This window comes from Colius striatus, chromosome 3 (genome assembly GCF_028858725.1).
Source record: "Colius striatus isolate bColStr4 chromosome 3, bColStr4.1.hap1, whole genome shotgun sequence".
Classification (NCBI taxonomy): domain Eukaryota; kingdom Metazoa; phylum Chordata; class Aves; order Coliiformes; family Coliidae; genus Colius; species Colius striatus.
In genome coordinates this window covers 22217462-22233983 of record NC_084761.1, presented here as the reverse complement: position 1 = coordinate 22233983, position 16522 = coordinate 22217462, and the positions used below count along the sequence as shown (strand labels likewise).

The 16522-nt window shown below is 38.1% G+C and overlaps 1 protein-coding gene across 1 annotated transcript; it reads left to right on the top strand.

The window, feature by feature from the left end:
- Positions 1 to 15689, top strand: AP1AR (adaptor related protein complex 1 associated regulatory protein). Its single transcript, XM_061993115.1, has 10 exons — positions 1 to 303; positions 1137 to 1185; positions 2772 to 2798; positions 3404 to 3429; positions 4240 to 4336; positions 5101 to 5199; positions 8352 to 8413; positions 9487 to 9560; positions 10445 to 10573; positions 13300 to 15689. The coding sequence occupies exons 1-10, from the start codon at positions 227 to 229 to the stop codon at positions 13563 to 13565; spliced, it is 906 nt and encodes a 301-aa protein (XP_061849099.1). The 5' UTR covers positions 1 to 226; the 3' UTR covers positions 13566 to 15689.
- Positions 15690 to 16522: the final 833 nt, after the last annotated feature.

Genomic DNA, 16522 nt, shown 5'->3' with positions numbered 1-16522 from the left:
CGCCAGCGCTCGGGGCATGCGGCGTCGGCCTCTGCGCAGCGGCCGCGGCTATGAGGCTGTCGGCGAGGAGCCTCCGCCCGCCGCCTGGCCCTTTGTTTCCTAGGGGCAGCGTCTGCCTTTCCTCTCCGCCCTCCTCTCTTTACTCGCCGCCCTTGATGGCAGGGGCGGTCTGAACCCGCCTGAAGGGTGGAGGAGGAGGAGCTGCTGCCCCGCTGCCCAGGATGCGATGGGGAACTGCTGGGCGCAGTGGTGCTGCGGGCACTTCTTCCGGAGGGAAGCCAGCCGGCTTCAGCGAGGCGGAGGGTGAGCAGGCAGCGCGGCTACCCCTTTCCCCTCCCCGGGGCGGGGAGGTGCTGAGCCCGCCCGGCTCCGCCTTCCTCCCCGCTCCCTCCCGCCTTCCTCCTCCTCGGCGGGAGAAGCGGCCGAGTTGGAGGGCCCTAAGACGGCTCTTCGTCGTCGGTCGGCGGGGTTTCTGATAGTTGGAAATTGGGTTGCTTTGGGTTAGGAGCTGAGGTGAGGAGGCCAGGTGGCTGTCGCGGCGCCTGGTTTGGGCCCGGCCGGGAGGCGAGGTGGGTCGGTAGGTGATGCGAACACCTGCCGCCCCTCAGACGGCCCTCTCCGGCAGCAGCGCGGGGAGGTTGAAAGCGGGAGAGAGAAATAGCATATATACCTAGCGTATGGCTTGGCAGCTCCAGCTGATGAAACGCCATCGAATGATGAAACGAGCCCGTTGCTTGGCTTTGTGCAGTTTGCAGGGTTGATGGTAAGGCACTTTGTAGTGCCTTACCAGGGCTGGCTTAGACTCACTGGTTACAGGGATGCTCGTAGTCCCTTCAACGGGTGATTTTCCAGAAGCAGCAGCCTAGAAAGATATTTGAGGTCAGTTGTCAAAAATCTGTGCAGGCTGCTATGTTTGTGCAAAGGTGGGAAAACAACGTATTTTCTGGGATGCATGTCTCTTTCTGCTCGGGTAGTGATGCAGAGCACAGGTTAACACGTAAATGTGTTTAATAAATAAAGATATTATGTTTCTTTTATACTCAATATGCTTCAAATGCTATTTAAAATTAACAGGCTAGTTTTTCTTTTGCTATGAAAGACTGTTCTTTAGTGTAATTGCAGCTTTATTTTTCCAGATCAAAGTATTTTAGAACATGTTCAACAGGAGAACACTTCACTATAGAGGTGAGTGCTTCCATTTCTAGTGCTTTGTTTTGTTTTAAATAAAAGTGGAAAAAAGCTGAATTTGAGCAACAACTTCAAAGCCTTTTGCAGTTTATGCACAGGGAAATATTTTGTGTTATTCCAGACCAAATTGCTGCTGCTCTGAGTGGCAAGATAGTGCCTCAGAACATTAATACATCATCTCATTTAGATAAGTCACTTAGAATGAAAAGAAGTATCCGTTGGCGATCTGAGACTTGGCACCAGAGCATTCCAAAGTCTATTTCATCTTTCATCATTGCTCTATTGGGAGTCATTTTTCTTTTCCACTTACGTAAGTGCAGGATATTTTAGTTCTTGATTGAGGGATCCTAAACCTGATTCTACAAAAAGCTACCATTTGATGAGGGTACTCATCAGGGTAGTTGCTTATGGGGTTAGTTGCATTTGTAGTCCACTTTGTTCACTATGGAGGACCTTGGCAACTGCATATCACCCCTCTTTTCCAAGGGTAGTATAAAGTTAACTGGTATAACTTAAGATCCTCAGAATAACCTGGTTTACTTTCTTTGAGCTTTTCTTATGATCTGGACGTTCCAGACATTTCAAATTGCCCCCATTACTGAGAATAATATTAATAACTGTAATCACTGCTTTGGCTTTTAAGAAACGGGGCAGATGTACATAGAGGGGATGAAATCTGTTTTAGCACACAGCTTCCAGTTGTGAGAGTGTTCTTGCAGCAGAAATATGATAGGGAAAAGAAGGTTCTGTCATCCTCCCAAAGTGTTACTCATATTCCGCTTAGGGCAATTAGTATGCAGGTCAGTACGGAGTCTTGCGGTAGGTACTGACCGCTGAGGTTGATGTATTGACTGCATGTAAGGTTACCATACTGAAAATAGTACAGAGAATTTCCATTTGCTTTGTTTTTGATGTGATAATGGAACTTCTGCTAGATGAGTGTGCACCTTAGAATGCTTTGTGTGTTCTTGTCTGGTTTAGGCTTTTCTTGGCGTCCTGTCATTAAGCGTTAGGTTGCCTTTAGTGACCTTTAGTTTCTTATGCGCAAAGCTGGGGGGAGGTTGTTGTTGCTTGTTTGTTTTTCCCAGAACTCTGCATTTTCTGTAAATTAAATACATCTTCAAATACTTTTTTCTAAGTGTCACAGTTGCCACATAAGATGGAGGTTACATGCACTGTATCTCTTAAGTCTTCTACATTTTTCAGTTGAGTGGTTGCTTTGGTATCTGTCACAGCCATACCATTCCTTCCACTGCTTGTCTTACAGAATTCTTAGCAATCTTATAAGATAATGAAATGTCATTTTTATCAGGGCCCTGAAAGGTGTGAATAGTTTTTAATTTTGACTCTTCTAGGAGAATGTAATGTTTAAGAAAAGAGATGTTGGTAAGAAGAAAGATTCTACTCTAAAATCAATACTTTCTTTGGAAGTAGAGCATTTCATAACTGGCATTACAGTCCCACTGTTATCACAGGAGTAGTGTTTTTACAAGACAGATGAAATCTGTAATCATATCTGTTCTGTATGTTTAGTGACTAGTTCTATTGAATGTTAAAGATTGTTTACTACTCTTTCTCCACAGTTTGAGAACCTCGTGGAAAGTGATGAGGTAGGTACTGGAGCATCATGCAAAACATGGTTCCACGATCTATATCTTTCTCCCATTTAAAGCTATATTATAGACTTAAAATCCATTTTTTTTTAGTTTTACTTGCCCTGGGAATTAATATTTAACCCTTTGGGAGAGATAAAGACCTAAGCAAAGAGAGAACTGATTTGGAGGAGTACGGGAAGTAATCCTTTCACAGGAGAGCCCTATGGATATTAAGAAGACAAAAAGAAAATAAAAAGACAGGAAAAAAGGGGGAGAGATGGGAAGACTTGAAGAATTTGCCAGTAGTGTAACTCTTGTATGAGTAAGTAGCACTGGGTTGCTTTGCTAAGGAAAGCTTTGGGAGAACTCTGTCTTAACAACTATGGGTAAACTGGCTGAAAATTGAGTAAGCTGGAAGTAATTGTTTATTTTAATTAGCCACTTTGGTTGATGGCATAACAAGAATTTTTTTAAATGCACACTAGAGCAGGGGATTCTTTTCCCCCAGCTGTAAAAGCAATATATGGGAGAAACTGATTTCATGGAGGTTTTTTTTCCCCATCTTAAAATTCGTTGATTGATGGGATTCTCAAAAGCTCTTTTTTGTTTGTTTTTAACAGGGGGAAAGCCCAGGAAGCAGTCACAGGTAAGACATTTTGGTTCAGGACCTCTTCCACTGTGACTAGGAAGTTTTTCAGAGTTCCTGTCAAAAGCCTTTCTGTGTTTTTCATTGTCAGATACATGGAAAGGATGCATGTCAAACTAACCTTAATGTGTTACCACATCAAAACGGTTTAGATGATAATGCAAGTTACATTGGTGTTAGTGCTGCAAGCCAGTGAATTTTTTTGTGAGTGTTAGTATTTACGTAAGCAATAGAAGCTTAGAGGTCTGCTCTGCAGGAAATGTGTGAAGGCACCGGAAGGTATACTTTGGTTATCTAATTCTAGACGTCTTGTGTTATGTACATTTGACAGTTCCCGAAATGTTTTTCCCTGTCAGTTGTCCCAAAGAAGCAATAGAGCAAACCTTACAATTATTGTAATGCTTTTGCAGTCTTGCTTGTTGGGTAGGTCAAAGTGGAAATAAAGTAGGCAACAGGTGAAAGGGGAACAATTTACAATTAAAGGACCAATACAAGTTAAAAAAAAGTGATATTTATACCCCTGATATCAATGATTCTGTTCCAGTAGTTCTGTTAGCAAACAATGTTTTTAAAAGTATGCTTTCTATACAGATAGAAGGAATGCTTCGTAAGAGTAATGAGAGACAGTGTTGTCCTGAGTAAACTGGAACTTTGGAACTCTGCTGTCAGGGGAGCAGACAAAAGGCACAGCTTGTTGAATTGCATTGAAGGAGTGTCCAGAAATATTATATGGATATGTTGAAGTGCAACTTAGGATTGTCAGGTGTAAATAATAGATGGAGCCTTTTTGTGTTTCTCCCATGCTTCTAGACCTCTGACTGAGGAAGAAATTGCTGACTTGAAAGACAGACATTATGACTCCATCGCTGAAAAGCAGAGAGTTGTTGATATGAAACTTCAGTCAGAGGTAAGCTGTTATGGATGCCTAGTATGGTATGGATAATTGTTCTTTTTCAAGTAGTTAAGATCAGCCGTGAACCCAAGGAGACTCCATTTGCTTGAACAAAACAACTGGGTTTTGTTTATCAGTTGATATTTTGTAGTCTAGAAGAGACACAAAGAGATTGCTGCGCAGCTGTTTGCATCAGAGATTCTTTCTAAGAACCTCTTTGCTGAAAATTTGGATGAATAGGCTGCCTCTCTGAGATGTTAAATTTGAACTCTTTTTTTTCTAAAAAAAATCTTTTTCTATAAAAGGCAAATGGGGAGTGCACTTGATTCAACTTTTCTTGTGCTCAATATTTCTCAAAGCTTTTCTTAAGGGGAAAAAAAACCCCCAGAATTTGTAGTTTTGTTTTAGTGTGTTGCAGCAATTAAAGAACTGTGCTGTGGTATACTACGAAGAAATTGAGAATGATTTTTCTTAAAGTACCAATGAAATATGCAACTGAAAAGATTTAAGTTTTTCACTCTGCCGTTCACAATAAAATACAACATGCATTTACAGCAATTCACTAGTAATGATGTTTATTCAATAGCGTAATGTTTAGTTACGGGATTTCTCGGGATGTTTGGTGGGGGGCAGACGAAGAAAAATGTTTTAGCTATAGTCAATTTTATTTTATTTTTCTTTTCTAATAGCTCTTTTGTTTTATTGAACTTACAGCTTTATTCATAGGAAGATAGATAGGTTCTGCTTTTGTTAACCATTACTATTTTGTTCATATACAGTTAGCCTTACAAGAGGAGAAGTTAAGAATAGAAGAGGAGGCTTTATATGCTGCACAACGTGAAGCAGCCAGGGCAGCAAAGCAGAAAAAGCTCTTGGAGGTGAGGGGAAAAAGACCCCAATATATATCAGAGCTTCTGTTCTGTTTCTGTGTATGCAGACTTTCCTAATATCCTTTATATCTCAGAAAACATAATGAGGAAATGGCTTTGGCTTGTAAATTCCAGTAGAGAAAGAAATACGTGATTTGAAAGTACAGCTGACTGAAACAGCTGAAAATGATCCTAATTGTTTGAAGTGGCTTATGTAGCCAAGTATAGATTTTGAATGAGAGATGTATGATTTGAATCTATAATCAGCTTAACAGGCTTCTTACATTATGTAAAAGTTACTGATCTGTAATGTCAAGTGATCTACGATGATTTTCTAGTGAAAAACCCTGAAATTAAGCACACGTTATGATATCATTTAGACTTAGTAAAATGTTCTTTGTGTATGTATGCAATTAATTGTTCCTTATCTCTGTGGTTTGTGTTAACATGAACCCCTGTGTTTCCAAGTTGTCTGAATTTACTGTTGACCCTGCTTTGTGCAGGAGGTTGGAGTAGATGCCCTCCTGAGGTCCCTTCCAACCTGAGTTCTGTCATTTTGTGAGTCGTATGTGTAGTAGCCAAAGTCCAGTAATGACTTAACTGTCGTCTGTATTTGATACAGCTGTGCCTACTTTGAGATGTCTGGTGTCCATGCTTCTGGAGCTTGCTCAAGCAAAACAAAAGCCACGTTATGTTTTCCTGCTTTTCTTTGTAAACAGATGCTGTTCTGTATCCTGATAGCATATATTACTGATGGTTTTCATGTTGCAGTTCAAAGTGTTACATGTGATTGGTGCATTTAATATTTTTGCTATCTTAAGCTGTTAAATATGTGCTCTCAGACAAATTTCAGCTTGCCAGAAGTGTGTATGCTAAAAAGACCATTTTCACTTTTTGCTGTCTGTTCATCTCTCATGTGTAGAGCTGCAATTGTAGTATGCATGTTCAGGGAGACAGTCCCCTAGACATGTGGTAAGTGTTCCATCAGAAGTAAATTTTCAAAAGATTAAGTGTAGGTTAATTGGAGAAACCCACTGTACACTTCAGACTATTGGAGAGATCTTTAACCCTACTGTATTGTCTAGATTCAGAAGAGGGAATTGGAAATGTTCTTTCCAGCTTGATAGCAATGACTGAGTTTTTATCTAGTATTTCTGTTGCTAAATATAGGTCTCATTTCACATTTCTCTTTCTATCCTCTTGACATTTGATATGAGAGGGTTAATTGTTTCTGACTTTTTTTTGCCTGCGTTTTTTTTTTTTACACTTCTGGTCTATAAAGTGAGCAAAAATAGATTGTTTTATGGCTTTAGCTGGGGGCATTTTGTGGCATTCTGTGCGAGAACTTGACTTTCTGTATTTTTTAATGTGCATCTCTTTTAGTCAGGACCTGAGATAGAATGCATTATAGAGACTTTAATTCCCTCCTCTAGTAAAATTAGTACCACTTATTTCCTTTACAAAAACCCCCAAGGATTACAAGGATTTTTAAGGAGGCATTTTTGTATACATATGCATCAACCATTTAACCTTTCTAAATAAACTATAAGCCATTTTTGAAGATGTGACTTACGTCTTGGCTGTTTGTGAGCAGCAATCTTCTTAATGAAAAAAATGGCTTTCTCACTGGAAGTATGGCATCCCCTTAAAAACTAGTTTGGCTTGTTGCCCTACTAAAAATGTCATGCAGAGAAATTTTAGTACATGTGTATCCTGGAACTTAGAGTATTAGGTATTTGTATGTGACCTGACAAAATGGGAAGATAATTAAAATGGGTATTATGTGAGTATATGAAAATTGCTGCATATGTTAGTAATGGATTTTTACAGACTTGTGAACTATGGTGGTGACAAATTCCTGTCTCTTTCTCCCTGCATACTTAGATCTTCTCAACTATAACCACTGTTACGTGATACTTCTTTTTCTTCAATGGTTCCTATTTTGTTACTGGTTTAAATCTGCTTATTCTGATACTTATTTCAATACCCAAGATGGAAAGTGTGCCAAGAAATGAAGCCATCACCATCTTGAGATTGAAATATCCTAGCTGATCCAATGCAGTTATCTCACAAAACTATTTACCCAGCAATGAGCAATTTTAAGATGAAGTTAAAGCTGACATTAAAAATTCTGGTTTATATACTTCTGCTGTTTTTCTGCTGGAACAGCTCTTCCATTAAGACTGAAAGTAGATTTTTCAGAAACTACAGTAGCTAGATGTATCAGAGTGGTCTATACAGCTATCTCATTCATTTCTATCTTAGTCTTTGTCATAGTCAGTGAACAATTACTATTTTGTAACTGATTTATCTCTACTCACATAGTTGATGTGCTCAGTTTCTATGCTGCCATGTTTTCAAGGTAGGGAAAAAAAAACTTGAGACAGGTTTTAGGGTTTAAGCAACTTAATTTGAGCTGAACCCCACTTCCATGACATCTGTTGTTCCTCTTGCAGCTACAAAATAAGTGCATTTATGGCTCGTCTCTTGTATCTTTCATTCTGTTAGTGGATACCATGAAAGCTTTCTACCTTAAGAGTGTATAGACTATAAGTCCTGTAAGACTTCAGTCCCAGGAAGGCAACAAAGCTTTTATTAATATAAATGAAGCACTTAGTGCTGATGCAGACAACCAGAGGGGATGGCAATATGGCTCTGTACAGGGATAAAAGGACCTGTAGGAAATAGTTCTTTTTAAGTGGTGGGCTGACTCTTCTTACACACAGAGCAAACCAAGTCAATTATAATCCAAATGTTAGTTGTGCATTGAAAGTACGTGTGGCTTAAAAAAAGAAGACAATAGAGAGAGAGATGGACAGATGCAATCATGAATGAGATGGTGATCACATGTTTCTAAACAAATTGATGCCTTTTTATGTGCATGAAATAGGTGAAAATGTTGAGAGCTGTATTCACAAAGCTACCTTTTTGTAAATTGAGAGATTTCTGAGATGAAAAACAGCACCGCAAGTCTCTTCAGTATCATAAAATTTGACCTTTATTTGAATAAAAGTTGGCCTTTTCATGAGTTGTACTTAAGACTGCTCCAAGGACCAGGACAGTGCTGCTTCTAATGTTGCAGTTAAAGGAATGCTTAGTGTATCAAGTATTATTCCCAGAGATTGTATTTGGCTTTTTCAACAATTTACTTCTTTCCGTAGCAACGTAGACAGCAAAGGATAGCGCAGAGGGCTCATGTTGTTAATAATGGAGAACATCAGAGGTAAGATACAAAATTTTATGAATTACATTTGAGAACTGTGACCAATTTTACTCCTGTTGCTCATCTCCCCCTCACTAAAAAAAAAAAATGCATGTTTTCCAAACCTTACATATGCAGCATTTCTAGGTCAGAGTTGTTTTGATTCATTGCCGTTTTCTTCACAGGAAATAGTTACTGAATGCAATCTGGCTACCATTAATCCTCAAAACTAGAGAGTGGTTAGCATTCATTCTGATTTTCACTCTAGTTATTACACTAATACATACAAAATGGAACCTTCTCTCAGCTACTAATATATAAACACACAAACAATCTAGTGTTTTATATTAAAACTGTGTTTTCTATAAAGTCTTGGCTAACGTAATCATGTTTTTATTATTCAGAAGCCTGTTTGAAATGCCAAATCAAAATGCACCTAATCAAATGGGGAGTTGAATCATTTGTATAGTCTGCTTCTTTCTTCATTAATATTTTTCATTCCGTTCTCTTGGCTACCACTTTCTGTATTCAGTGTTAGGGGGAAAAAAATAGGGGGGAAAAAAGCCAGCCCCCCAAAAAAAACCCCAAACCCTGTGGAATGATATGTCATTTTAGAAGAAATATCTAAAATCAAATACCTATTTTTGAATGGAATAGAAGGAGGGATTTTCAGTTAAGTGAGTATAGTTAGAAAGGAGAGGTGAAAGCTGAAGTTTTATGTCATGATTTCTAAAATCCAGATTTTAGAAAAGACTGCAGTAGCTGGACTTGAATTTAAGTTAGTTAAACAAGGAATTAAAAATTAAGGTGGCATTATTTAAAGCAACAAAGGATGAGAGGGGAAGAGCTAGTTTGTGACAGAAGTTGGTTTATTTTTAACTGAAAGTGCTACTAAAACTTGGGCCTGTGATGTGAAGTGTATGAATGTGATGAGTAGGGATGGAAAGGCACTTTGTAGATAATTTTATAAAGATTTTAGTTAAAGGTCTGTGCACTTTGTAGCGTAGAACTAGGGGTTGTGTAGATTCATGTATCTTTTATGGCATCTTTAAAGGTTTATAAAGCTAAAAACAATATCTGTGTTGTTCTTGCAGCTCTGTGGCAGAGGAAGACCTTGATTTTTTCTTAAGAAATACAAAATTCCAGTATGAAGCTTTTCGAAGTAGTAGTAAGTCTTCCTTTTCTTAACCATGCCTTTAACTGTTAAATGACCCTGAGGAGTACAGACTGCTATTTCTTTTTCTAGATAAACAATTTATTAATATTTTTTACATATAAACACACACGTCTGTGTGTTCTTTTCTTCTCTAATTCTGATACTTCAAGTGTTTGAAAAACACAACATGTACAAGTTGTGCTACAGCCATTCCAGTTTTCAAAAGCAAGTTCTGTAAACAATCAGTCTTGTGTATGAATTTTTTTACTGAGGCTTTCCAACCATCTTTGTGGAGGCAATATCAACGCAGTTAACTTTTTCTAGTAAAACCTAACTGTGTATTAAAGGTGCAAATGTGTGCATATAGCTTTTAAAATAATCTTTTATCAAAATAATTAGAACGGTACTAATGGTTAACCTTTTCCTGATGAAGCACAAGATGGGATTTTTCTGCCTGTATTTAAAAATTCCAGTCACCATTTAGAGGAAAAGAAACGTATATAATAAACAATGTTGATGAATGACAGTCACTAAGGAACTGGAGACTTGATGGTAATTCTCGGGAAACACTAGTTTGGGGTTTTTGGGAGGGAAGGTTGTTTTCTGTTGTTGGTTGTTTGGGGGGTTTTTTGCAAGGCTTTACACAAGTCCAGGTTACAGTTTACAAAATATCTCTGGAATTCTTATTAGGCAGTACTGCAAAATGCCCTCTTGCAATATCTTAGTGATAGCTGTATACTAAAAGCTGCTGTATATGCTTTGAAGTGATGAAGTATTTTTTCCTGAGGTTTAAAGGGCACAAAGCACAATAAAAACTTTATTTGAAATTTTAGTTTTGTGTATTGAACCTCACATTCAAGTATGTTTATGAATTAAAATAATGGCTTTTTATGAAGGACTTTCTTCTGAAGCCACAGTGCTGACACCCAACACAGAGAGCAGTTGCGACTTAATGACCAAAACAAAGTCGACGAGTGGAAATGATGACAGCACTTCATTGGATTTAGAGTGGGAAGATGAAGAAGGTATTTATTCTGCCTTTCTGTTTCATTCTGAAAAGTTTAAAATTCTGACAGTTTAAACTGTGGTGACTGTAAATTTGTCAGTTTCAAAAGAGGCGATTTAAAACTTAATGATGTTGGAATTTCTGTCAAGTGTGTAATAATGAAATGGCAAATTATTTTTAACCTAGAAAATTGGTTCTTTTGATGAATGTGATGATCTGCCTAATAAATTAATCGATTTCTTTCTAACCTTCAGTTACTGCCTCTACCTGAATTTTGTGGAACTGCCAACAAATCTAATGGTAAAGAAAGGCTGCCCTCTTGTGAGGTTGCAGCAGAAGAAACAGCTTGTTCTCTGTTAAAAATGTGGAAGTGGGCCAGGAGTCTGAAGCATTTCAGGAAGCGTTTCTTTAAATCCCAATGACTTTTATTGCAGCTTCTATGGGAAACTTATGTCAGAGTATCCCAACTATCCTAATTGCTGCTGCTGTTTCAGATCTTTTCTGTTCTCTTCAGTAATCTGAAAAATCTCTTGTCTTTGTCTCCAAGTTAATCCAAAATTTTGAGACAGAGTCTTGAAAAGCTCACCAAAAGTAAGCTAGAATTTCTTTTGTCAGTGCATAGCAGATTTTTTTTCTGCCTCATTTTTTTTTTTCCACAATTTTTAGTTTAAATGTTCAGTACTGTTGAGAACACTAAAATGTCTGGTTCAGAAACCTGTTTTGAAAGAATTAACTTTCACAGATTTCCTCAGAAATATCCAGCGTCTTTTTTTAGCTGGTTTGTGCAAGAGCTATTAGCATTAAAGAGGAACTTAAGCTAGGGCAGGATCATATATGCTGAAGTATGCTGGATTTTACACAGAGTCATTAGCATCAGTGCAGAAGCAGTGCTCTGGGAACTCTGTAATTCCTCTCTGTGCTTAAGAAATGGGAAAATTGCATTCCTTGTTTTTTTTTTTACAAATGGGGTTGTCCTCTCACTCCCGTGTTACCTTAACTTTCTATGTTTCTAGATAACTACTGCAGATCAGAAGAGAGCAAGATTCAGTCTATACCAGGCATACCTGCATGCAAAATTGCCTTGTCCTTCTGACTGGTTGAGGGTCTTGTTGCATACAGCCTTGTGTTATCCCTCTTGTTGGGAAATTGAATTTTGTGTGTAGAATTAACCAGCTGTGATGTTTGCTATTCATTGATCTCTTATCACTGTCACATTGTCTTAAAAGTATTCATCTGGTTCTGAAGTAACTAAACAGCAAGTGCTGGGAAGTGTCAAAATCTGCCTGAAAAAAGAGAACAAAATTACTACATAGATCCATTTCTGATTCTTACCAGCTTGGGCTCTACAAAGAGGAATAATTTTTCAGAGTTGCTCATTGTGATGACTGTGCATCTTTTCTCCCTAGTAACCTCAAAGCTTGAGTAGAAGAGATGGTAAGGTAACCTATGGAAGATTGCTTATGCCCAAGAATGTAACTTGTCTTAATGTCTGCAAACGAAGGAATGAAGTCATTTGAAAGAAGTACTAGTAAACATTGCAAGGGCTTTTAGTAGTTTTCAGTACATTCTTGGTAGATCTGGCCCAACTGAAGTGTATTAAATCGTGAAGGAACTGATTGGTTGCTCAGGATCAGAAGTCTAGGCACTGTGCGTGCTCTCAGAATCTACCGTGAAGACTGAACAATTCCACAAACTAAGTGTGTGGGAGTGGGGTTTAGTGATCTAGGATATTCATTTATGGTCTAGTCTCACATTTTTACTGTTAGCAGATAAAGTTGTACAGGAGCTGAACACACAGTAGAGAACTAGTGTTTTTGAAAGTATATTCACTTTAAAAAAAACAAAGAATAGTAACAAAAGATGATGTTGTTTGACTGAAGAGTTGCCAAATGATGTGGTTCTAAACAGGGAATTGCCTAGATCCTGAACTAGGTAGTAACAGTAGTGTATAATCATTCTATAATGGTACTACTGAAATGAGGTTGTGGATTGGAATACTGCAGATGGATAGTTAGTGCCCTGAAGTGTTACAGTTTATAAAGAGGACCATACAGAAATACAAAAAGTATGATGATAACACTGTAAATCCTTCCCTTTTTCCTTTCCAGTGATGTGGGAGAGGTTCTTTTGATACACTGTCAGAAAGCCTATAGCTACTGACAAATTAAATAGCATCTCTGATGCCTTTGTGCAGTTTTCTGACCAATGTTTTGCCTTATTTTGTGTGAAATTAAATATACCTTTTGAGACAAACTGAAGATCTTTCCTAGACAAATGCACCCAATACCTAAATAAGTTTTAGCTGCTGTTTAAAATGTTTCACATCATGATGGTTCATCTGTTTGTCAGTAAGTTTTGGAAGTATCACAGGTTTCCACAGACATTCAGCATTTCTGGAAATGGCACAGTACCAAAAATCTTACTTGTAGTATTTATATGCCCATAATACAGGGCAGTAGGCTGCATATATAGGAGAAATAAACACTGCTAGTGAGATGCTTCACTATGTTGCCAGTCTCCCTCAGAACTCTCTAAAACATGGCTGACATATGTGTTCATTTGGCCCCAGTCTGACTGCAAACTAAGGATTTAATGTAAACACTACTACCAGAAAAAAAGGTACGGTGATGCTCAGGAGTGAAAGTACTGGAATCTGGATTTTTCTTGTTTCTTCTAATGTGAAAACAAACATAAAAGTACTTCTCTCAAAATCATGTTTCTCATAAACGTCGTCTTAAATCACAGGCATGAACAGGATGATTCCAATGAGAGAACGCTCCAAAACAGAAGAAGATATACTCCGGGCGGCACTGAAATTTAATAGCAAGAAGACAGGAAGTCATCCAGCTTCAGCCTCTGATGATTCTAATGGACTGGAGTGGGAGAATGACTTTGTCAGCGCCGAAATGGATGATAACGGCAATTCAGAATATGCGGGATTTGTAAACCCTGTACTAGATTTGTCTGTGTCAGATGTAAGGACATCTGATTCTGATCACCAAGACAGATAGTGAAACTGCCTGGCCCTTGTTTATGACCAAATGTTGAAAAGTGAAATAGAATGTACAAAACCAATTTGTTCTTTTATAACATGGTTCCCTTTTTTCTTATAACTGGATCAGCAAGGAATGGGAATGACTTGCTATCTGAATTAATTCAGAACTAAGTGCAATTTTATCATCTACCTTTTAAACTTTTATGAGAACTGGGATGATTCTATTGTGTATATTTCTGGATACCTGGATTTAATATAAAATTGTCTGCACTAATTTAAGCTTCATAGCTTGACATATCTATATTTTAACTAGCCTTTTTTTCTGGGTGATGTTTCTACTGATTTTGTTTTTAAAATTCATCATTGGCTTAACATTTATCTCAGAAACAGTCTTATATAGTTTATCTAATACTTGAATATAGAAAAATAATTTTAAAAATAATTATTTCCAATATGTGCTTTTTGACTTGTTCTTTAGCTATTTAGAGGGTGTATTTAGCCAGTTGCAAAACAGATTTCACACATGGTAAATTGCATTTTTCCTGGTCTAGCTTCTAGTCTTCCTGGCCTTGTGTTGTCCTCTTTCCATTTTTTTTTAATTACTTTATGCTAAGCACATAGTGCTAAGCACATAACCTCAATAAATGTAGTATAAATCACCAGGTTAAGGTAAGATCCTATGTTGTATAATATGTCAGACTTAGTAAGCGTGTGCTAGATTAGAGTAACAACTATAAAAATACTTTGTGTGTCAAACTGGAAATTTTTAACCAGTATCTAGTGGAGAACGGGGAGGACCAAAGTCTTGATTTCTCCACCAACCCCAAACAGACCAACATCTGTTATTTCCATGATCCTTACAACTATTTTGTTGTCGACTGGAACAATGATTGAGAAGGATTGTTCCCTGAGCAAACTGGGGCTTATTGCTCTGCTGTTGGGGTGGGGAGAACAAGAACCTAAAGACTGAATTCTTATAGCTGCATTTTATAAAGAAAAACAAGAAGTTCCAGTTACAAAATACTGTATTTAAGTGCTCTAGCTTTCCCGTGCCTCTAAACTGGGTGGCTAATGCTGCTGCTATGGACTGAAATTCAAGGAGGTGTTCAGTTACTGCAAATCTGGTGTAATGTTTCCTGTGGTCTCCCCTGGGATTTGATGTGTTTTACTTACCAAAAAAACCCCAAATAAACGATTCACTAAAGAGAAAGGGCAAAGCGCTTGTAGATCTCAAGCTTTTCCCAAAGTTTCAGTAAAGCCATTCTCCTCTACTGTTACTTTGTGTAGCTGTCTTGTTTTTCCCTGAAAAAAAGGGGGACAGGGTGTAACTTCACCAGTGTGGAGTAAAAGCAACATCCTATTTTAAGCAGTCAGTCTGCATCGTCATCAGAACTGAATTTGTTAGTGCAAATTGTGTCCCTTTTTTAGATCTAAACCTATAGATAATGTTAGGGGCACTCCAGCATGGCCCTCTTCAAGATAACATGAACAAAAATACTGCACACTTGGATTAAATTGGTACAAATAGCAACACTAATAAACAGAGAACATAATTTTGATAACATTCCATTTATTAATTTAAATTGTAGCTATGTCATTGAAAATATTTTAATGTAATTATCTACTATTGCAAGGCCTGTAATAAGCTTTAAAAATTTGTACACATCAGATGTATATTTTTTGGTTTGGCATAGGCTACTACTGTGTAACTTCTCCTGAATGTTTATTTGTATAATATATTCCTATGGAAATGAAGGCAACTTTCTCAACATGTAAATAACACCTTTTTTTACCTGATGAAACTGTAACTTAACCCTGCAGTGGTCACTGACTAGGAAACGTGAGGTTAAGTTGTTCTGACTAAACTAGCTGATAGTCCTGCAAGCATTTAGGAAAAAGGAATCTGGCTCCAGCTGAAGGCTTTTACTGTGGTGGGCATGTTTTGTAGCCATGTTTAACAGCATTCCACTTTTCAGAATTCTGTGCAGCACATGGACGGACTTCGGAAATTATGGTTACTATCTGTGGAAACTTAAGAAATGGAAAGACGATATAAACAACTTGTGAAATGATTCAACAGTCCTGTAAAATGTGTATCTGTACAAATTTTAGAAGTCATTAAAATTTTCAGTCAGTCTTATGTTTGGCAGTGTTTTATCTGTCGTTGGTTTTGTGGTTACGCGGTCTGGTACATAGTGAAAGCTGCATGTGAAGGTGAATTGCTAAAACATTACCCAAATTTAAAATCACTAGCTAAGGAAGATTTTAAAAAATAAATAGTTGAGTCTAACTACTGATTCTGCAATATCCCTTCTTGAGACCTGTTGCTTTGGAAGGGAAGATCTAACAAGCTGCGATAATGGAGGAGGTGAGAAGCATGGAGCCCTGCTACTGAAACAGCCTGCCCCTACCTAAAGAGGCTGACAAAAAAACAGGAGACTTTTTTGCAAGGGCATGTGGTCATACTACAAGAGGAGATGGCTCCAAACTGAAAAAGGGGAGATTAGATAGCAGGATATCCTTTTTTTTGTGTGGGTGGTGAGGCACTGGCACAGGTTGCCCAGAGAGGCTGTGGCTGCCTCATTGCTGGAAGTGTTTAAGGCCGAGTTGAATGGGACTTAGAGCAACCTGGTCTAGGGGAAGGTGCCCTTAGGGATTAGAATGAGATGAGCTTTAAGGTCTTTTCCAACCCAAACCATTCAATGATTCTGTGATTCTATGATTTGTGTCTGCCTGAGCTAGTGCATGACTGGAGCTGACAGAAGCCTTGGGCTGGAGGGAGGCAGAAGTGGATTCTCTTTCTCGCGAACAAAGTATGTTCTGGTATGCCTCTAGTGAAACAACTCTTCTTCTGTCAAACTAACTTCTGCTGGTCAAGTCAACACTCTGATAGGATCCTCCTAGGAGAGGATTTATATTTTAAAATGTATTTTGGGGTTGATTTTTGCTTCAGATAAATATAGCTGTAGAAAC